At 38.9% G+C, this 23457-nt stretch overlaps 1 protein-coding gene across 1 annotated transcript in view; it reads right to left on the bottom strand.

Moving 5' to 3' along the window:
• The window catches only part of DSCAM (DS cell adhesion molecule), a 717945-nt gene that overhangs the window by 317462 nt on the left and 377026 nt on the right, over positions 1 to 23457 (bottom strand). Inside the window, exons 15-16 of the mRNA XM_053705914.1 lie at positions 15476 to 15546; positions 5854 to 6094 (exon numbers count right to left, since the gene is read on the bottom strand). Of these exons, the coding sequence (XP_053561889.1) occupies positions 5854 to 6094; positions 15476 to 15546 (312 nt within the window). The remainder of the gene's footprint in view (positions 1 to 5853; positions 6095 to 15475; positions 15547 to 23457) is intronic.

The following is a 23457-nucleotide window of genomic DNA, read 5'->3' as shown; positions in this document are numbered from 1 at the left end:
AATGTTACGTTTTTTTTTTATTTGATCGCATTTGGCGGTGAAATGGTGGCATGAAATATACCAAAATGGGCCTAGATCAATACTTGGGGTTGTCTACTAAACTACACTAAAGCTAAAATTACCCCAAAAAGCCCCCTACATGCTCCCTAATTAACCCCTTAACTGCTGGGCATAATACACGTGAGGTGCACAGTGGCATTTAGCGGCCTTCTAATTACCAAAAAGCAATGCCAAAGCCATATATGTCTGCTTTTTCTGAGCAAAGGGGATCCCAGAGAAGAATTTACAACCATTTATGCCATAATTGCACAAGCTGTTTGTAAATAATTTCACTGAGAAACCGAAAGTTTGTGAAAAAATTTGTGAAAAATTGAACGATTTTTTTGTATTTGATCGCATTTGGCGGTGAAATGGTGGCATGAAATATACCAAAATTGGCCTAGATCAATACTTTGGGATGTCTACTAAAAAGCAAAGAACATGTAAACATTGGGTATTTCTAAACTCAGGACAAAATTTAGAAACTATTTAGCATGGGTGTTTTTTGGTGGTTGTAGATGTGTAACAGATTTTGGGGGTCAAAGTTAGAAAAAGTGGGGTTTTTTTTTCATTTTTTCCTCATATTTTATAATTTTTTTATAGTAAATTATAAGATATGATGAAAATAATGGTATCTTTAGAAAGGCCATTTAATGGCGAGAAAAACGGTATATAATATGTGTGGGTACAGTAAATGAGTAAGAGGAAAATTACAGCTAAACACAAACACCGCAAAAATTTAAAAATAGCCTTGGTCCCAAACGGTCAGAAAATGGAAAAGTGCTGTGGTCATTAAGGGGTTAAAGTATAAAAACCACTATAATAACACACTGAGCCACCATAAATCATCTCACAGTCTCAATGCCCAAACTGCCTAAAAGAAACCCCAAACATGTGAAGGTTTAATAAAGTCTCATATTAAATAAGACAGCTTTTAGCTGTAACAAGTTCCAGCAATCTCCTTGCAAAAGAAAATTAAAATTGCACTTACCTGAAAGTGCTGACCGGCAGCAAGACAGCTCACCTGGTTTGAGAGGGTGCAGCACCTCACATGGACCTGTGAAGAGAGAAAAACTGAGTAAACCTACTCAGGTTTTCTAGTTAGGGTAGCAGATTCTTGAGAAAACGCAGTGAGGATTGTACCTCACAAGTTCTCAAGTACTCAAAAGCCACCACTGCCCTATTGAAGAGACTGATGTGGACTAGGCTAGACCCCAGAAAAGAACAGAGTAAGCTTACGCTGCTAAAAAAAAAAAAATCTTGATTAAAAACAAATTCTCATCAGAAACAAACTTCACCTCCTCCTTGCACTACAGGCAAAGAGAATGAATGGGGGATTGTGGGTAGGGGAGGGATATTTAACAGCTTTGCTGTTGTGCTCTTTATCTTCTCCTGTTGGCCAGGAGTGATATTCCCATCAGTAATTGATGATTATCCGTGGACTCACTGTGTCATTAGAAAGAAAATTATTTCATGATTCAGATAGAGAATACAATTTTATACAACTTTCCAATTTACTTCTATTATTTAATTTGCTTCCTTCTTTTGTTATCCTTTGCTGAAAGGTTCATCTATGAAACCTCAGGAGCAGCAAAGAACCTAGGTTCTAGCTGTTGATTGGTGGCTGCATATATATACCGCTTGTCATTGGCTCATCCATATGTTCGGTTAGAAACCAGTGCATTTCTGCTCCTTCAACAAATGATACTAAGAGAATTGAACAAATTAGATAATAGAAGTAAATTTGAAAGTTGTTTAAAATGTTATTCTCTATCTGAACCATGAAATAAAAATTTTGGGTTTCATGATCCTTTAAATATTTGCATCATGTGCCAATGTATGGTCTAATGACTCATTGGGGCCGATTTATCATCGGTCTGTCCGACATGATCCGCTCAGCGGATCATGTCTGACAGACATAGATGAATTGTTGTGAACTGCTTGTGTAATGCCGCAACCCTGCAGATTTGCGGCCAATCGGCCTCTAGCAGGGGTGTAAAGTAGCCCGATCGTATAGGATTGGGCGGATTGATATCCGCAGCCTCAGAGCAGTGGGACCAGTTATGGAGCAGCCGTCTTAAGTCCGCTGCTTCATAACTGCTGTTTTCTGGAGAGCCTGAAGGCTCGCGCGGAAACAGGGGCATCAAGCTCCATTCGGAGCTTGATAATTTGGCCCTATTATGTATATTAGATCAATATCAACAATATCAAAATTGCCAGATGTGAAACAAAGAATTATAATATTAATATGTATTATACTATTTTTTTAAAGCTTACAAATCGTAATAATATAGCTACTTTTTGTGAATCTCACATCATGGTATTAATATTAAGTCTAAGCTGATTTTTGTTAAGGTAACAAATTTTAAAGTTTTCAGCAGCAGAGCTTTGGTTTCCAAATATACGCCTAGATTACGAGTTGTGCGTTAGGGTAAAAAAGCAGCGTTAAGAGGTCCTAACGCTGCTTTTTTACTACCGCTGCTATTACGAGTCTTGAAGGTTTAGGGTCACCACACACTTCTTTGGCCTTACCGCAAAACGACTTACGCAAACTTTGTAAAGTCTTTTTTCTATGGGACTTCCATAGCGCTGATATTACAAGTCTGTCCTGGGAGGCCAAAAAGTGAGCGGTACACCCTACCCCGTCAAGAGTCCTAACGCATTTAAAAGTCAGTAGTTAAGAGTTTTATGGTACAACGCTGTAACATAAAACTCATAACTAAAGTGCTAAAAAGTACACTAACACCCATAAACTACCTATTAACCCCTAAACCGAGGCCGTCCTGCATCACAAACACTATAATAAAAATTTTAACCCCTAATCTTCCGCTCCGGACACCACCGCCACCTACATTATATGTATTAATCAGCCAATAGGATTGAAGTTCAATCCTATTGGCTGATCCAATCAGCCAATAGGATTGAGCTCGCATTCTATTGGCTGATTGGAACAGCCAATAGAATGCAAGCTCAATCCTATTGGCTGATTGCATCAGTCAATAGGATTTTTTCTACCTTAATTCCGATTGGCTGATAGAATTCTATTAGCCAATCAGAATCTAAGGGACGCCATCTTGGATGACGTCACTTAAAGGTACCTTCATTCAGTAAGAAAACTCCGGATGAAGAGGATGCTCCGTGTCGGATGTCTTGAAGATGGACCCGCTCCGCGTCGGATAGATGAAGCAGTCTGGATTAAGACTTCTGCCCGTCTGGAGGACCACTTCGCCCGGCTTGGATGAAGACTTCTCCCGGCTTCGTTGAGGACTTCGACCCGGCTTGGATGAAGACTTCTCCCGGTAAGTCGATCTTCAGGGGGTTAGTGTTAGGTTTTTTAAGGGTGTATTGGGTGGGTTTTATTTTTAGGTTAGGGACTTTGGGCTACAATAGAGCTAACTGCCCTTTTAAGGGCAATGCCCATCCAAATGCCCTTTTCAGGGCAATGGGGAGCTTAGGTTTTTTTAGATAGTATTTTATTTGGGGGGTTGGTTGTGTGGTTGGTGGGTTTTACTGTTGGGGGGGTTGTTTGTATTTTTTTTTACAGGTAAAAGAGCTGATTACTTTGGGGCAATGCCCTGCAAAAGGCCCTTTTAAGGGCTATTGGTAGTTTAGTTTAGGGTTTTTTTATTTTGGGGGGGCTTTTTTTTATTTTAATAGGGCTATTAGATTAGGTGTAATTAGTTTAAATATCTATAATTTGTTTATTATTTTCTGTAATTTAGTGTTTGTTTGTTTTTTTGTACTTTAGCTAATTTAATTTAATTTAGTTAATTTATTTAATTATAGTGTAGTGTTAGGTGTTGTAACTTAGGTTAGGTTTTATTTTACAGGTACTTTTGTATTTATTTTAGCTAGGTAGTTATTAAACAGTTAATAACTAATTAATAACTATTCTACCTAGTAAAAATAAATACAAACTTGCCTGTAAAATAAAAATAATCCCTAAAATAGCTACAAGGTAATTATTAGTTATATTGTAGCTAGCTTAGGGTTTATTTTATAGGTAAGTATTTAGTTTTAAATAGGAATAATTTAGGTTATAATAGTAATTTTATTTAGATGTATTTTAATTATATTTAAGTTAGGGGGTGTTAGGGTTAGGGTTAGATTTAGGGGTTAAAAACTTTAATATAGTGGCGGCGACGTTGGGGCGGCAGATTAGGGGTTAATAAATATAATGTAGGTGGCGGCGGTGTCCGGAGCGGCAGATTAGGGGTTAATAATTATAATGTAGGTGTCGGGGACGGAAGATTAGGGTTAATAAGTGTAAGATTAGGGGTGTTTAGACTCAGGGTTCATGTTAGGGTGTTAGGTGTAGACATAACTTTTATTTCCACATAGGAATCAATGCGGCTGCGTTAGTGAGTTTTACGCTGCTTTTTTGCAGTTGTTAGACTTTTTTTCAGCCGGCTCTCCCCGTTGATTCCTATGGGGAAATCGTGAACAAGCACGTACGACCAGCTCACCGCTGACTTAAGCAGCGCTGGTATTGGAGTGCGGTAGTGAGCAAAATTTTGCTCAACGCTCACTTCTTGTCTTGTTTCTGAAAACTCGTAATACCAGCGCTGTAGGTAAGTGAGAAGTGAGACAAAACTGCTCGTTAGCACCGCATAGCCTCTAACGCAAAACTCGCAATCTAGGCCATAGATTTGCAATCAAGAATGAGCTACAAAAACAATAAAAAGCAGGTTTATGTAATTTATGACAACTTTTAAACTAATATGCTTCTCATACTGTAGATAGCTTTATTAAGAATTAAACAATTTGAGTTATTCATCATATAAGAGGTTTTATTCATTAGGATACTGGGAAGTGGAACAGCTTTGTTCATATGTGCAGATAATGTATAATGTGCCCTGGGGAATCCTGGTTGTTCATACTGATAATTATCAGTTATTTGTAGAGCGCCAACAGATTCTGTAGCTCTATAAACATGGTTCTAATATGCAAGATAACAATTATGGGAGACAAAGGGATAGAGGGCACTACCAAGAGGTTCACTGTTGTAGATCAGGTCTCATGAAGGTGATCTACAAAGCAGCTGGGCTTATAGGCTTACATGTTAAGGGGGTTCAATGGGATAACTAACGGAGAAGAGGAACTAAGTTAAGAAAATGTTAGTGTATATTATATTCATCCATGAACAGAAGAACCTTTAAGGAGTACTTGAAACTTTGAAAACTACATCAGAGTCTTGTGGAGCTAGGCAGAGTTCCACAATATAGTGACCAGTCTGTAGAAGTCTTGTAGGTGGGAATGTGACGAGGTAACAAGAGAGGAGGAGAGAAGGAGGTCATGAGCAGAGTGAAGGGGAATAAAGGTACAGTATCTAGAGACAAGGTTGGAAAAAATTGGGGAGCAGTGTTTTTGAGGGCCTTGAATGTCAGAGTTAAGATTTTGTGTTTTATTCTGGAGGCTATAGGAAGGGATTGGCAGAGAGGTGCAGCAGATGAGGAGCGACGTGTAAGGAAGATCAGCCTGGCAGAGGCATTTATTATGGATTGTCTAGGGGTTCCACAGGAACATTTACTGGAAAGGTTTTCTCTCTTTGGAAGGTGATGTACAAGAAACAAGTGTAGCTGCTGAACATTATTGTGTGGAAGTATTAGCATTACGGAGCGAAGCATGCGGCTCTGGGAAAATGTTATACATTATTTTTTTAACAGTGATTGGCAGTGCAGGATCTTGGCCAAGTGCTATTTTTCCTTGAGAACAGTTTTTTGGTTCACTCAAACATTTGGTGCACCAACACTTTACAGACAATGTCACAGATTATGATAAGTTTCAAATAAACCGAACAAAAAAAGGTTTTACCATCCTCTAACGTAGTGGTGATGATTTCCTGAGAAGAAGGCCCTGTTCCTGCCCGGTTACAAGCCTGGACCACCACTCCATATTGTGTGAATTTCTTAAGGTTATCAAGAGTATAAACCTCACTATCCCCTGTGGTGTCAACGGTGATTATATTGAACTGGTAGTTGCCGCCGGTGCTGTACTCACGAAAGCCAATTTGGTAGCCACGGATAATACCATTTTGCAGGTGCTTTTTGGGGGCCTAAGCAAAAGGATGATAAATATGTCATGACTATTATTTTCTCAAACCATGCATTTAAAACAAATTGAAATAGCATTTCTCTTATTTAAAAAATATTTTATCTAAAAAGTGCTGCATGTTACTATTAGATTTCAGATGTCTTAAAAAGCAGATATATAAATAATTTATGATGGGAACAATATTGATAAAGACAACATTGCTACTGAGACTAAATATGCTTCATAGAAATATATTGCATAGAGTACAACCTATGCTTCCTATAATGCAGCTGGCAATTCTGGGTACTGATAAAATATAGCATTAGTTGTATAGGAAATATCAAAGAAAAAAAAATTAAGTGCAGAAATAATTTTGTAGTTATTGGCTTGTTGGTTTGAGGTTGCTTTATCAGATAAATACATTTTTGGCACAGATTGACATAATTATTAGTAAACTATAGATTTTCTTTCCTCTATCTTTACAGAATGCAGTTGTCTGAACATTTTTAGGGGGACGACTGGGCACTGAAATGATAACATAGCTGATATTTTGTATTGGAATAAGTTTCCTCCTTCCTGAAATTTAACAATAACAAATAAGTACAACTGTGCAATTAGTGCTATTAGTGTGATATACACATTCATTGGTTGTGATGTGTGATATATTTGCAATATCCAATAAAAGTCTCCAGAACTAAGGAACAGAGCTTTTGACACCGTACAAATCTCTATCTGAAATACATATTCCTATTAGTATTATAAAAGCCATCACTTCTACAGTCTACTTGATTTAGAATTGTAGGATCGTATTACTGTAATTACCTAAATTGATTAAGAGGTGGCAGCAACGCACCTTACTTCAACTGGCAGGATTCTAATTTAAAGGAACATGACACCTAAATTTTGAATCACTTGAAAGTGATGCAGCATAGCTGTAAAAAGCTGACTAAAAATATAACCTAAACATCGCTATGTAAAAAAAGAAAGATATTTTACCTCAAAATAGCCTAAGTATTTGTGGCACAGATTGACATAATTAACAGTAAACTATAGATTTTCTTTCCTCTATCTTTTCAGAATGCAGTTGCCTGAACATTCTCAGGGGGACAACTAGGCACGGATATGATAAAAAACCAAACAGATACCCAACAGATATCAACCAGATACATGATTAACTCTTAGTACATAGTAAGGTGGTAAGTTGGTACTTTGCTTAAGGAGACATGATGTGAGTATAAAAACAGGAGTGTATGTTGGACAACTATGCCTGTGCTGAGGGTAGCAGTATTTAGAGGAGGCAGAAGGGATAGTTTATGGAATGATGCCTTCTCAACTACAATGTTCTCCAAATGTTTTCTTTATAAACTTTACTACAAAGCCATGTCAGGGCTGCGGCCTACAGCTGTGAGAGAAATGTGAGGTAAATAATACTGTTGGTTTGGGGACAGCCCAGTGCCTAGGGCAGAAAAATAACTAAATGCATCACTGTACAAATGCTAACATCACATGAATAATGACACTTAACTTCTGCCTCTTCTACAAATATCTTTAAGGATTTTCATTACTGTGTGGAGCTTTCAGGTGGTGTTTTGAGGAAGTTTGAAGAAATTAAGAAATTGTGCACAGACCATTGGGTGTCATAGTCTCTTTATCATTTTGATCCTTAAGCCTCTGGGGTGGACTGGGCCATGGGGCAGGGTGGCTATTGCCCCCCAGATCACTCTGGGGAATCTGGGACAGCGCAGAAGGTGAAGTGTTCAGCAATTAAAATGTGTATCTGTCTACAGCATGTGTACATAAACATACATACATATACCGTATATGGGTGTGTAGTACTTTTCTCCAACATTGGTGTGTCCGGTCCACGGCGTCATCCTTACTTGTGGGATATTCTCTTCCCCAACAGGAAATGGCAAAGAGTCCCAGCAAAGCTGGTCACATGATCCCTCCTAGGCTCTGCCCACTCCAGTCATTCTCTTTGCTGTTGCACAGGCAACATCTCCACGGAGATGGTTAAGAGTTTTTTGGTGTTTAAATGTAGTTTTATTCTTCTATCAAGTGTTTGTTATTTTAAAATAGTGCTGGTATGTACTATTTACTCTGAAACAGAAAAGGATGAAGATTTCTGTTTGTAAGAGGAAGATGATTTTAGCAGACAGTAACTAAAATCGATTGCTGTTTCCACACAGGACTGTTGAGATGAAGTAACTTCAGTTGGGGGAAACAGTTAGCAGACTTTTCTGCTTAAGGTATGACTAGCCATATTTCTAACAAGACCATGTAATGCTGGAAGGCTGTCATTTCCCCTCATGGGGACCGGTAAGCCATTTTCTTAGTTAAACATAAAAGAATAAAGGGCTTCAAAAAGGGCTTAAAAACTGGTAGACATTTTTCTGAGCTAAAACGATTGCTTTACTAGGCATATTATGCAGATTCTAACTAATAATTGGTATTATAATCTTGGGGAACATTTAGAAAAACGGCAGGCACTGTGTTGGACGCCTTTTTCAGATGGGGACCTTTCTAGTTATAGACAGAGCCTCATTTTCGCGCCATTAATGCGCAGTTGTTTTTGGAGAGCAAGGCATGCAGATGCATGTGTCAGGAGCTAAGAATCACTGAAAAAGCTTATAGAAGGCGTCATTTGGTATCTTATTCCCCTCTGGGCTTGGTTGGGTCTCAGCAAAGCATATAGCTGGGACTGTATAGGGGTTAAATGTAAAAACGGCTCCGGTTCCGTTAATTTAAGGGTTAAAGCTCTGAAATTTGGTGTGCAATACTTTTATTTGGTGAATTTTGAACAATTCCTTCATACTTTTTCACATATTCAGTAATAAAGTGTTTTCAGTTTGAAATTTAAAGTGACAGTAACGGTTTTATTTTAAAACGTTTTTTGTGCTTTGTTGACAAGTTTAAGCCTGTTTAACATGTCTGTACCATCAGATAAGCTATGTTCTATATGTATGAAAGCCAATGTGTCTCACCATTTAAATTTATGTGATAATTGTGCCATAGTGTCCAAACAAAGTAAGGACAGTAATGCCACAGATAATGATATTGCCCAAGATGATTCCTCAAATGAGGGGAGTAAACATGATACTACATCATCCCCTACTGTGTCTACACCAGTTATGCCCACACAGGAGGCCCCTAGTACATCTAGTGCGCCAATACTTATTACCATGCAACAATTAACGGCTGTAATGGATAACTCCATAGCAAATCTTTTATCCAAAATGCCTACTTATCAGAGAAAGCGCGATTGCTCTGTTTTAAACACTGAAGAGCAAGAGGACGCTGATGATAACTGTTCTGACATACCCTCACACCAATCTCAAGGGGCCATGAGGGAGGTTTTGTCTGATGGCGAAATCTCAGATTCAGGAAAAATTTCTCATCAAGCTGAACCTGATGTTGTGACATTTAAATTTAAATTAGAACATCTCCGCGCACTGCTTAAGGAGGTGTTATCTACTCTGGATGATTGTGACAATTTGGTCATTCCAGAGAAATTATGTAAGATGGACAAGTTCCTAGAGGTTCCGGTGCCCCCCGACGCTTTTCCTATACCCAAGCGGGTGGCGGACATAGTAAATAAAGAGTGGGAAAGGCCCGGCATACCTTTTGTTCCCCCCCCCTATATTTAAGAAATTATTTCCTATAGTCGACCCCAGAAAGGACTTATGGCAGACAGTCCCCAAGGTCGAGGGGGCAGTTTCTACTCTAAACAAACGCACTACTATTCCTATCGAAGATAGTTGTACTTTCAAAGATCCTATGGATAAGAAATTAGAGGGTTTGCTTAAAAAGATTTTTGTACAGCAAGGTTACCTTCTACAACCAATTTCATGCATTGTTCCTGTCACTACGGCAGCGTGTTTCTGGTTCGAGGAACTAGAAAAATCGCTCAGTAAAGAATCTTCGTATGAGGAGGTTATGGACAGAGTTCAAGCACTTAAATTGGCTAACTCTTTTGTTTTAGATGCTGCTTTGCAATTAGCTAGATTAGCGGCAAAAAATTCAGGGTTTGCTATCGTGGCGCGCAGAGCGCTTTGGCTAAAGTCTTGGTCAGCGGATGTGTCTTCCAAGACAAAATTGCTTAACATTCCTTTCAAAGGTAAAACATTATTTGGGCCTGATTTGAAAGAGATTATTTCAGACATCACTGGGGGAAAGGGCCACGCCCTCCCACAGGATAGGTCTTTTAAGGCTAAAAATAAGCCTAATTTTCGTCCCTTTCGCAGAAACGGACCAGTCTCTAATTCTGTATCCTCTAAGCAAGAGGGTAATACTTCACAACCCAAACCAGCCTGGAAACCAATGCAAGGCTGGAACAAGGGTAAGCAGGCCAAGAAGCCTACCACTGCTACCAAAACAGCATGAAGGGATAGCCCCCGATCCGGGACCGGATCTAGTGGGGGGCAGACTTTCTCTCTTTGCTCAGGCTTGGGCAAGAGATGTTCAGGATCCTTGGGCGCTAGAAATGGTTTCTCAAGGTTATCTCCTGGAATTCAAGGAACTACCCCCAAGGGGAAGGTTCCACAGGTCTCAATTATCTTCAATCCAAATAAAGAGACAGGCATTCTTACATTGTGTAGAAGACCTGTTAAAGATGGGAGTGATACATCCAGTTCCAATAAGAGAACAAGGAATGGGATTTTATTCCAATCTGTTCATAGTTCCCAAAAAAGAGGGAACATTCAGACCAATTTTGGATCTAAAGATCCTAAACAAATTTCTCAGGGTACCATCGTTCAAAATGGAAACTATTCGAACGATTGTACCTACTATCCAGGAAAATCAATTTATGACTACCGTGGATTTAAAGGATGCGTACCTACATATTCCTATCCACAAAGAACATCATCAGTTCCTAAGGTTCGCTTTTCTGGACAAGCATTACCAGTTTGTGGCACTTCCATTCGGATTAGCCACTGCTCCAAGGATTTTCACAAAGGTACTAGGGTCCCTTCTAGCGGTTCTAAGACCAAGGGGCATTGCAGTAGTACCTTACTTGGACGACATCCTGATTCAAGCGTCGTCCATGTCAAAAGCAAAGGCTCATACGGACATCGTCCTAGCCTTTCTCAGATCTCACGGATCTTCTTGGGAACAATAATAGATTCCTTAGAAATGAGGATTTTTCTGACAGAGGTCAGAAAATCAAAACTTCTAAGCTCTTGTCAAGTACTTCACTCTGTTCCTCGTCCTTCCATAGCGCAGTGCATGGAAGTAATAGGATTGATGGTTGCAACAATGGACATAGTTCCTTTTGCACGAATTCATCTAAGACCATTACAACTGTGCATGCTCAGACAGTGGAATGGGGATTATACAGACTTGTCTCCGACGATTCAAGTAGATCAAAAGACCAGAGATTCACTCCGTTGGTGGCTGACCCTGGACAATCTGTCACAGGGAATGAGCTTCCGCAGACCAGAGTGGGTCATTGTCACGACCGACGCCAGCCTAGTGGGCTGGGGCGCGGTCTGGGAATCCCTGAAAGCTCAGGGTCTATGGTCTCGGGAAGAGTCTCTTCTCCCGATAAACATTCTGGAACTGAGAGCGATATTCAATGCTCTCAGAGCTTGGCCTCAACTAGCAAAGGCCAAATTCATAAGATTTCAGTCAGACAACATGACGACCGTTGCATATATAAATCATCAGGGGGGAACAAGGAGTTCCCTGGTGATGAAAGAAGTGACCAAGATAATTCAATGGGCGGAGGATCACTCCTGCCACTTGTCTGCGATCCACATCCCAGGAGTGGAAAATTGGGAAGCGGATTTTCTGAGTCGTCAGACATTCCATCCGGGGGAGTGGGAACTCCATCCGGAAATCTTTGCCCAAATAATTCAATTATGGGGCATTCCAGACATGGATCTGATGGCGTCTCGTCAGAACTTCAAGGTTCCTTGCTACGGGTCCAGATCCAGGGATCCCAAGGCGACTCTAGTAGATGCACTAGTAGCACCTTGGACCTTCAACCTAGCTTATGTATTTCCACCGTTTCCTCTCATCCCCAAGCTGGTAGCCAGGATCAATCAGGAGAGGGCCTCGGTGATCTTGATAGCTCCTGCGTGGCCACGCAGGACTTGGTATGCAGACCTGGTGAATATGTCATCGGCTCCACCATGGAAGCTACCTTTGAGACAGGACCTTCTTGTTCAGGGTCCATTCGAACATCCGAATCTGGTTTCCCTCCAACTGACGGCTTGGAGATTGAACGCTTGATTTTATCAAAGCGTGGGTTTTCAGATTCTGTAATAGATACTCTGATTCAGGCTAGAAAGCCTGTAACTAGAAAAATTTACCATAAAATATGGAAAAAGTATATCTGTTGGTGTGAATCTAAAGGATTCCCATGGAACAAGACAAAAATTCCTAAGATTCTATCCTTTCTACAAGAAGGTTTGGAGAAAGGATTATCTGCAAGTTCTCTGAAGGGACAGATCTCTGCTTTATCTGTTTTACTTCACAAAAGACTGGCAGCTGTGCCAGATGTTCAAGCATTTGTTCAGGCTCTGGTTAGGATCAAGCCTGTTTACAGACCTTTGACTCCTCCCTGGAGTCTAAATCTAGTTCTTTCAGTTCTTCAAGGGGTTCCGTTTAAACCCTTACATTCCGTAGATATTAAGTTATTAGCTTGGAAAGTTTTGTTTTTGGTTGCAATTTCTTCTGCAAGAAGAGTTTCAGAGTTATCTGCTCTGCAGTGTTCTCCGCCCTATCTGGTGTTCCATGCAGATAAGGTGGTTTTGCGTACTAAGCCTGGTTTTCTTCCGAAAGTTGTTTCCAACAAAAATATTAACCAGGAGATAGTTGCACCTTCTTTGTGTCCGAATCCAGTTTCAAAGAAGGAACGTTTGTTACACAATTTGGACGTAGTCCGTGCTCTAAAATTCTATTTAGAGGCTACTAAAGATTTCAGACAAACATCTTCCTTGTTTGTTGTTTATTCTGGTAAAAGGAGAGGTCAAAAAGCGACTTCTACCTCTCTTTCCTTTTGGCTTAAAAGCATTATCCGATTGGCTTATGAGACTGCCGGACGGCAGCCTCCTGAAAGAATCACAGCTCACTCCACTAGGGCTGTGGCTTCCACATGGGCCTTCAAGAACGAGGCTTCTGTTGACCAGATATGTAAGGCAGCGACTTGGTCTTCACTGCACACTTTTGCCAAATTTTGCAAATTTGATACTTTTGCTTCTTCGGAGGCTATTTTTGGGAGAAAGGTTTGGCAAGCCGTGGTGCCTTCCATTTAGGTGACCTGATTTGCTCCCTCCCTTCATCCGTGTCCTAAAGCTTTGGTATTGGTTCCCACAAGTAAGGATGACGCCGTGGACCGGACACACCAATGTTGGAGAAAACAGAATTTATGCTTACCTGATAAATTACTTTCTCCAACGGTGTGTCCGGTCCACGGCCCGCCCTGGTTTTTTAATCAGGTCTGATGAATTATTTTCTCTAACTACAGTCACCACGGTATCATATGGTTTCTCCTATATATATTTCCTCCTGTCCGTCGGTCGAATGACTGGGGTGGGCGGAGCCTAGGAGGGATCATGTGACCAGCTTTGCTGGGACTCTTTGCCATTTCCTGTTGGGGAAGAGAATATCCCACAAGTAAGGATGACGCCGTGGACCAGACACACCGTTGGAGAAAGTAATTTATCAGGTAAGCATAAATTCTGTTTTTGTAGCCGTAGATATATTCACACTATGCTGTCTGCCCCAAAACTGCCCAGCCAAGCGCCCAAATTTCTATGCACATTATTGAGGTGTGTGAGTTTTCAGTTCCGTCTGTCAATATGTTCTAGTCCTTCAATTAGAGGTCAAACAATTACTTGGTTTTGCACGCCACTGTGTTAATGGTGATGTGTTTTAAAAAGCAAATGTACTGCATATGTAGATATAAAAGTAGAAGTCTCATTCAGTCAGCCTATAACTGCACCACAAATCTTACAGCAGCATTATCAACAGAGTGAAAGACCTTGATCTGAAATATAAATAGGTTTATCTAACATGATTTACTATTCTGACTAAGATACTTATAATAAGACACAACAGCTGCTGATTGTGTTATCATATTGTATGTGAACACTTAGGTTTAGATTATGAGTGGAGTGGTTGTTTGCGCTCTCACGTTAACTTTGATAGATGGAGGCTTTTTGCGTGCGTCGGATAACATGTATTACAAGTTCAAAGTAAAAAGTTTTCACACAAGTGCTAGCCTTACACAAACAAAAAGATGAAGTCTGAATATCGTGATCGCGTTAACGTATTTCCCCATAGACTTCCATAGAGTGTGAAAAGTGGAAAAAAAACCTAACACTCTTACTCGCACGCAAATCCATTCACATTTTCTCAAGTGCACAAACCCGACATGAAATATGAATATTTCACCTTCCAATGTTCTCCACATGAAAGAAAATGTTCTATTTATTCGTAAATACATATTTCTGTATATATCTGATGTTATTTTGGTAAAAAAAATAATAATAATAAAAGAAGAACATTTGAATGTGAAATATTTACAGTACATACATAGTTAAACACTTTATTAAATATGAATACTGCATAAATATGATTTTACATATTATCAGCTACTTGACTGTGTTAATACATATATGTACATAAGCATTTATGTGTTTATATGTGTATATATGTCTGTAAATAGATATATACACATTTAAATACATAAATACATATCTACATGCATATAAACACACACATTTATATATATATATATATATATATATATATATATATATATATATATATATATATATATGTACATAAGCATTTATGTGTTTATATGTGTATATATGTCTGTAAATAGATATATACACATTTAAATACATAAATACATATCTACATGCATATAAACACACACACATTTATATATATATATATATATATATATATATATATATATATATATATATATACTGTATATATACATATACATATTTAGATATGTATATGCATGTACAGTATCTCTATGTTAAAGCCTTTTGCAGCCTTTTTGTTTTCTAACACCCGAGAACTCATATCTTTGAGACCATATAACTTTTTTGTGCAATATTTATTTTTAATAATTGTTATTAGATCTTGTTATTATGAGTGTAACTGATCATTTAAATGTATATTTCATATTTTTTGTGCAACTTTTAACCAGAGCTCTGAACTCGTGCTATCCTGACGCACGTTAAATTAAATTGCGCTCAATCGAATGCGTTTATTTTCAACTTGTAATATGCACGCTACTTCCCACGTGAGCAAAGGGCCACGATAAACCCCTTTTCGCATGCGCATAACTGTTAGTGCGCCAGTCGTAATCTAAGCCCCTAACCATATTATCACTGTATTGCAGTTGTGCCGGGCAGCTAAGAGGTTAATGACGTACCTTCCAAGTTACTTTGATACTTTGGGAAGAGATAGGATCAAGCTGCACATCTTGAGGGGGCCCATCAGGAGCTGAAAAGACAAAGTAACAATGCAAATAAAAGACCTACTCACAAGTGGCATTTGGAACATACTCAGGGTCTCGTGATCTGATGCTCTCCGCTCCGTTGAGATGATCTAATACATCTTTCTTCCTTTATCTAAATTAAAGTTAGTTTTTATTTATAATTATAACCCTGGTTCAGTGCAGTTTGCAATAAACTATGTTGCTGTAAAACAGATAAAGATCTGGGGAAGATGATTATTTTTTTAGAGTGATCTAATTAAACAGATGGAGAGAAATAAGGACGGTTATGTATTCAAGTAGGAAATAGAATCTCAGTCTAAAAACAGCTTTGTGTTGATCAATTTGTGAGGGTGTGAAATATCCTCACCCTTCTGTTACAATTAGCATTTTATGGAAATTGTCATCTACAGCGTAAAACAGCAAATTGATCATTTAACGTTAGTTACTTACTGACATACAATGGAAGGAAATAACAGGCCACCATATGTTCCCCGAGCAAGGAAACTTAATTTTATCATATGCTTTGTATATCTAACTTCCATCTCATTATATTTAGTTTTTCCCTTTCAACCCACTGGCTGCCATAGAGCACTAAGAAGGCTATGCAGTAAAGAAGTGGCTGGTGACAATGGAAATACATTTTATTTCTGTATGTGTTTTCACTATGGGTAATTTGCTGGTCGGCCTTTTAATCAGGTGAGAGGGGCACTCGCCCCAGGTCCGTGCTTCAGGTGTAAGAGAAGGTGCAATGTTCATCCTGTATTTAGTTTATGAAGAACTGTTTATGGTATCAGGTAGACATGTGCGATTCGGTTCGGTCCGAATCGAAATTCGGACGAATTTTACCAAATTTGGAATTCAGATCGATTCGAATTTCCGAATTGTGGCAGTGCCGAATTTATCGAATAAATCTGAATCGATTAGAATTTATTCGGATGGATTCGGATGGCCATGTATTACACTAGTATTGTACAGTATACTAGTGTAATACACAGCACATCCCACTTAACAGTGCCGAAATTCCGAAAATCCGAATCGATTCGAACCGAATCGAACCGAACCGAACCAAATTTCACACGAATCCGAAAGAATCCGAATGAATCCAAAACAAATTCATTCGATTTCTTCCAAATTCGAATCGATTCGAACCAAAATTCGAATCGGTCCGAATCGATCCGAACCAAAATTTTCGCGGCTGCACATGTCTAGTATCAGGAAGTGTAATATATAGTCTTATTCTTTAAATAGGACACATTAAATGTTGGGTTAGGGGTGGGCTATACAGGTGGAGGGGAATAAGGGGGTTGGGCTGAGGGCCCCCACAAATTTATATTGCCCACCCGCAAATGCTAAGGATAGCCCTGGTGGTTTGCGTGTTTTAAACTTTGGATGGTGCAAGATGTGTATTACTGGCACCAGATTTGAACTGTTAATGCCTTTAGGCATTACAATTTTATTGAATTGCATTGGGGATATTATAAAGTCTAAAAAAGTAAACTCCTGATGTTTTTTATGTATGTATTAAAATCAATGAATATGCATGCAACAACAACTAAAATACTGATTTGTTCCTGTAGTTAACAGACTTTTCTGCAAGCTAAAATTTCCACTGCTAATGCCTTTAAGCACAAATAAGTTATGCATATCTTGATTTTCTTGATAGAAAGAGAAAAGAAAATAGGAAGGAAATGGAAGATGAGAGAGAGAGAAAATAAATAATTAAGAAAATAATTTTTGTGTGCTGTTACTAGCTTGTATTAGTAGCACTATATGTTAAACACTCAGTAACATGCAAGCAATAGTGCATTCAGAGAAGGCTCTACTATGTGTTCCTTTAAGACATTGCCCAAAGGAAATAGCGGATGAATGGATTTTCATTAACAAATTAATCCTAACCCCCATGAGTAAATACTGGATGAAACAAAGGGAAATTTATTTTGTTTCATGACAAACTATTTATGCAAAACTATTTTTTTGTGCACATGCTCATAATGCACACCGGATCCTATGTAATGGGATATGGCTAATCCACTAAAAATTAGTGACGTTGGAAATTATGTCAGCCTCAGACTATATATGCTCTAGACTTGCATATGGGGCAGAGGTTTTCACAAAAGATTGTCTACAGCCATATCCTTGGTGTAATTGGCCAAAGAAAATTCACCGAACTTGGCACTGAAATCTAAATAAAAGAATGCTTTAAGAGTAAATTATGCATTCTGAATTAAGAGTATATTATAAATATCTTGACATTTGGTCTCATATATCTAATTGTGTGTGTGTGTGGGGGGGGGGGGGGGATAGATTCTTCCTTTACATAACCTGATTGTTAAACCTTCTTTAAATTGTAGCTTCCAATTGACCACTAGATGTCATAGATGTTCCAGTTTTGAGAAATGTGTGACTGTGAGGCAAAGCTTATGTTTAACTTATTACCATTATATTGATCAGCTTTTAAAGCTGAACTCCTAGACCAGCATAGAGAAATGACCCCCAGAACACTTCTACTTCCTGTCTCTATTCCAAATTTAGTGAAGTGGTGCTAATGACTTTATTATGCATTGGGGAAAATTACATCCATACCCCAAGGATGAGAAGATTGCCAGTCACTTCATATGGTAGACGAATGCATGATAAGTAACAGTCACTTCTTCTGGTAGAAGAATGCATGAAAAGTGACAGTCACTTCATATGGTAGAAGAATGCATGATAAGTGCCAGTCACTGCATATGGTAGAAGAATGCATGATAAGTGCCAGTCACTTCATATGGTAGAAGAATGCATGATAAGTGCCAGTCACTTCATATGGTAGAAGAATGCATGATAAGTGCCAGTCACTTCATATGGTAGAAGAATGCATGATAAGTGCCAGTCACTTCATATGGTAGAAGAATGCATGATAAGTGCCAGTCACTTCATATGGTAGAAGAATGCATGATAAGTGCCAGTCACTGCATATGGTAGAAGAATGCATGATAAGTGCCAGTCACTGCATATGGTAGAAGAATGCATGATAAGTGCCAGTCACTGCATATGGAACAAGAATGCATGATAAGTGCCAGTCACTGCATATGGAACAAGAATGCATGATAAGTGCCAGTCACTGCATATGGAACAAGAATGCATGATAAGTGCCAGTCACTGCATATGGAACAAGAATGCATGATAAGTGCCAGTCACTTCATATGGTAGAAGAATGCATGATAAGTGCCAGTCACTGCATATGGTAGAAGAATTCATGATAAGTGCCAGTCACTGCATATGGTAGAAGAATGTATGATAAGTACCAGTCACTTCATATCGTAGAAGAATGCATGATAAGTTCTAATCACTGCATATGGTACAAGAATGAATGATAAGTGCCAGTCACTGCATATTGTAGAAGAATGCATGATAAGTGCCAGTCACTGCATATGGTAGAAGAATGCATGATAAGTGCCAGTCACTGCATATGGTAGAAGAATGCCTGATTAGTGCCAGACACTGCATATGGTACAATAATGCATGATAAGTACCAGTCACTTCATAAGGTAGAAGAATGCAGGATAAGTGCCAGTCACTTCTGGTAGAAGAATCCATGACAAGTGCCAGTCACTTCATAAGGTAGAAGAATGCATAATAAGTGCTAATCACTGCATATGGTAGAAGAATGCGTGATAAGTGCCAGTCACTGCATATGGTACAATAATGCATGATAAGTGCCAGTCACTTCATATGGTACAAGAATGCATGATAAGTGCCAGTCACTGCATATGGTAGAAGAATGCATGATAAGTGCCAGTCACTTCATATGGTAGAAGAATGCATGACAAGTGCCAGTCATTTCATATGGTAGAAGAATTCTAGTGTAAGGTCCAGTCACTTCATATGGTAGAAGAATGCATGACAAGTGCCAGTCATTTCATATGGTAGAAGAATTCTAGTGTAAGGTCCAGTCACTTCATATAGTAGAAGAATGCATGATAGGTGCCAGTCACTTCATATGGTAGAAGAATGTCTGATAAGTAACGGTCACTTCTTCTGGTAGAAGAATGCATGATAAGTGACAGTCACTTCCTATGGTAGAAGAATGCATGATAAGTGCCAGCCACTGCATATGGTACAAGAATGCATGACAAGTGCCAGTCACTGCATATGGTAGAAAAATGCATGACAAGTGCCAGTCACTTCATATGGTAGAAGAATGCATGATAAGTGCTAATCACTGCATATGGTAGAAGAATGCATGATAAGTGCCAGTCACTGCATATGGTAGAAGAATGCATGATAAGTGTCAGTCACTTCATATGGTAGAAGAATGCAGGATAAGTGCCAGTCACTACATATGGTAGTAGAATGCATGATAAATGCTAGTCACTGTGCATGGTAGAAGAATGCATGATAAGGGCCAATCACTTCATATGGTAGAAAAAGTAATTTCATATGGTAGGAGAATTCTACGATAAGGTCCAGTCACTTCATATAGTAGAAGAATACATGATAGGTGCTAGTCACTTCATATAGTAGAAGAATGTCTGATAAGTAACGAAAGAATGCATGATAAGTGCCAGCCACTGCATATGGTACAAGAATGCATGACAAGTGCCAGTCACTCCATATGGTAGAAGAATGCATGATAAGTGCTAATCACTGCATATGGTAGAAGAATGCATGATAAGTGCCAGTCACTGCATATGGTAGAAGAATGCATGATAAGTGTCAGTCACTTCATATGGTAGAAGAATGCAGGATAAGTGCCAGTCACTACATATGGTAGAAGAATGCATGATAAATGCCAGTCACTGCATAAAGTAGAATAATTCTAGGATAAGGTCCAGTCACTTCATATAGTAGAAGAATACATGATAGGTGCTAGTCACTTCATATAGTAGAAGAATGTCTGATAAGTAACGGTCACGTCTTCTGGTTGAAGAATGCATTATAAGTCACAGTCACTTCATATGGTAGAAGAATGCAGGATAAGTGCCAGTTACTTCTGGTAGAAGAATGCATGACAAGTGCCAGTCACTTCATATGGTAGAAGAATGCATGATAAGTGCTAATCACTGCATATGGTAGAAGAATGCATAATAAGTCCCCGTCACTTCATATGGTAAAAGAATGCATGATAAGTCCCTGTCACTGCATATGGTACAAGAATGCATGATAAGTGCCAGTCACTTCATATGGTAGAATAATGCCTGATAAGTGCCAGTAACTTCATATGGTAGAAGAATGCATGATTAGTGCTAATCACTGCATAAGGTAGAAGAATGCATGATAAGTCCCTGTCACTGCATATGGTACAAGAATGCATGACAAGTGCCAGTCACTTCATATGGTAGAAAAATGCATGATAAGTGCTAATCACTGCATATGGTAGAATAATGCATGATAAGTGCCAGTCACTGCATATGGTACAATAATGCATTATAAGTACCAGTTACTTCATATGGTAGAAGAATGCAAGATAAGTGGCAGTCACTTTTGGTAGAAGAATGCATGACAAGTGTCAGTCACTTCATATGGTAGTAGAATGCATGATAAGTGCTAGTCACTGCGATGGTAGAAGAATGCATGATAAGTGTCAGTCACTTCATATGGTAGAAAAATGCATGACAAGTGCCAGTCATTTCATATGGTAGAAAAATTCTAGGATAAGGTCCAGTCACTTCATATAGTAGAAGAATGCATGATAGTTCCCAGTCATTTCATATGGTAGAAAAATGCATTATAAGTGCCAGTCACTACATATGGTAGGAGAATGCATGACAAGTGCAAGTCATTTCATATAGTAGAAGAATTCTAGGATACGGTCCAGTCACTTCATATAGTAGAAGAATGCATGATAGGTGCCAGTCACTACATATAGTAGAAGAATGCCTGATAAGTTCCAGTCACTGCATATGGTACAATAATGCATGATAAGTACCAGTCACTACATATGGTAGAAGAATGCAGGATAAGTGCCAGTCACTTCTGATAGAAGAATGCATGACAAGTGCCAGTCACTTCATATGGTAGAAGAATGCATGATAAGTTCTAATCACTGCATATGGTACAAGAATGCATGATAAGTTCCCATCACTGCATATGGTACAAGAATGCATGATAAGTGCCAGTTACTGCATATGGTAGAAGAATGCATGATAAGTGCCAGTCACTGCATATGGTAGAAGAATGCATGATTAGTTCCAGTCACTCTATATGGTACAATAATGCATGAAAAGTACCAGTCACTTCAAAAGGTAGAAGAATGCAGGATAAGTGCCAGTCACTTCATATGGTAGAGGAATGCATGATAAGTGCTAGTCACTGTGCATGGTAGAAGAATGCATGATAAGGGCCAGTCACTTCATATGGTAGAAAAAGTAATTTCATATGGTAGAAGAATTCTAGGATAAGGTCCAGTCACTCCATATAGTAGAAGAATGCATGATAGGTGCAAGTCACTTCATATGGTAGAAGAATGCATGATAAGTGCCAGTCACTACATATGGTAGAAGAATGCATGACAAGTGCCAGCCATTTCATATGGTAGAAGAATTCTAGGATAAGGTCCAGACACTTCCTATAGTAGAATAATTCATGATAAGTGCCAGTCACTTCATATAGTAGAAGAATGCCTGATAAGTTCCAGTCACTGCATATGGTGCAATAATGCATGATACGTACCAGTCACTTCATATGGTAGAAGAATGCAGGATAAGCGCCAGTCACTTCTGATAGAAGAATGCATGACAAGTGCCAGTCACTTCATATGGTAGAAGAATGCATGATAAGTTATAATCACTGCATATGGTACAAGAATGCATAATAAGTGCTAATCACTGCATATGGTACAAGAATGCATGATAAGTGCCAGTCACTTCATATGGTAGAAGAATGCATGATAAGTGCCAGTCCCTTCATATGGTAGAATAATGCATGATAAGTGCCAGTCATTGCATATGGTAGAAGAATGCCTGATTAGTTGTTCCAGTCACTCTATATGGTACAATAATGCATGACAAGTGACAGTCACTTCATATGGTAGAGGAATGCATGATAAGTGCTAGTCACTGTGCATGGTAGAATAATGCATGATAAGGGCCAATCACTTCATATGGTAGAAAAAGTAATTTCATATGGTAAGAGAATTCTAGGATAAGGTCCAGTCACTTCATATAGTAGAAGAATGCATGATAGGTGCAAGTCACTTCATATGGTAGAAGAATGCATGATAACTAAGTGCCAGTCACTACATATGGTAGAAGAATTCTAGGATAAGGTCCAGACACTTCATATAGTAGAATAATGCATGATAAGTGCCAGTCACTTTATATGGAAGAAGAATGCAGGATACATGCAAGTCACTTCTGGTAGAATAATTCTATGATAAGGGCCAGTTGCTTCATATGGTAGAAAAATGGTAGGATAAGTGCCAGTCACTTCTTAAGGTGGAAAAATGCAGGGTATGTGCCAGTTACTTCATATGATAGAAGAATTGTAGGATAAGTGCAAGACATTTGTTAGGTAGAAGACTGCTGGAATAAGTGCCAATCCTTTCTTAATGTAGATGACTGGTGGGATCAGTGCCAGTCACCTCTTATTATAAAAGAACTGCAATATAATTGTCAGTAACTTTTTATGGTGGAAGACTGTTGGGATCAGTGTCAATCACTTTTTATGGTCTGAGAATGCTGGAATAAGTGCCAACCATGTATTATGGTAGAAGACGTTTGGGACAAGTGCCAATCACTTCTTATGGAATAAAACTGCTGGGATTAGTGCAAATCACTTCTTATGGTAGAAGACTGTTGGTATAAGTGCCAGTCTTTTCTTATGGTAGAAGACTACTGGGATAATTGCCAATCACTTCTTAAGGTAGAAGACCGCTGGGATAAGTGCCAATCACTTCTTATGGTAGAAGACTTTTGGGATTAGTGCAAACCACT

The sequence above is a fragment of the Bombina bombina genome, chromosome 3 (assembly GCF_027579735.1).
Source record: "Bombina bombina isolate aBomBom1 chromosome 3, aBomBom1.pri, whole genome shotgun sequence".
In the NCBI taxonomy this organism is placed as follows: Eukaryota; Metazoa; Chordata; class Amphibia; order Anura; family Bombinatoridae; genus Bombina; species Bombina bombina.
The sequence above is the reverse complement of the archived record's forward strand: the minus strand, read 5'-3'. Positions and strand labels throughout refer to the sequence as shown.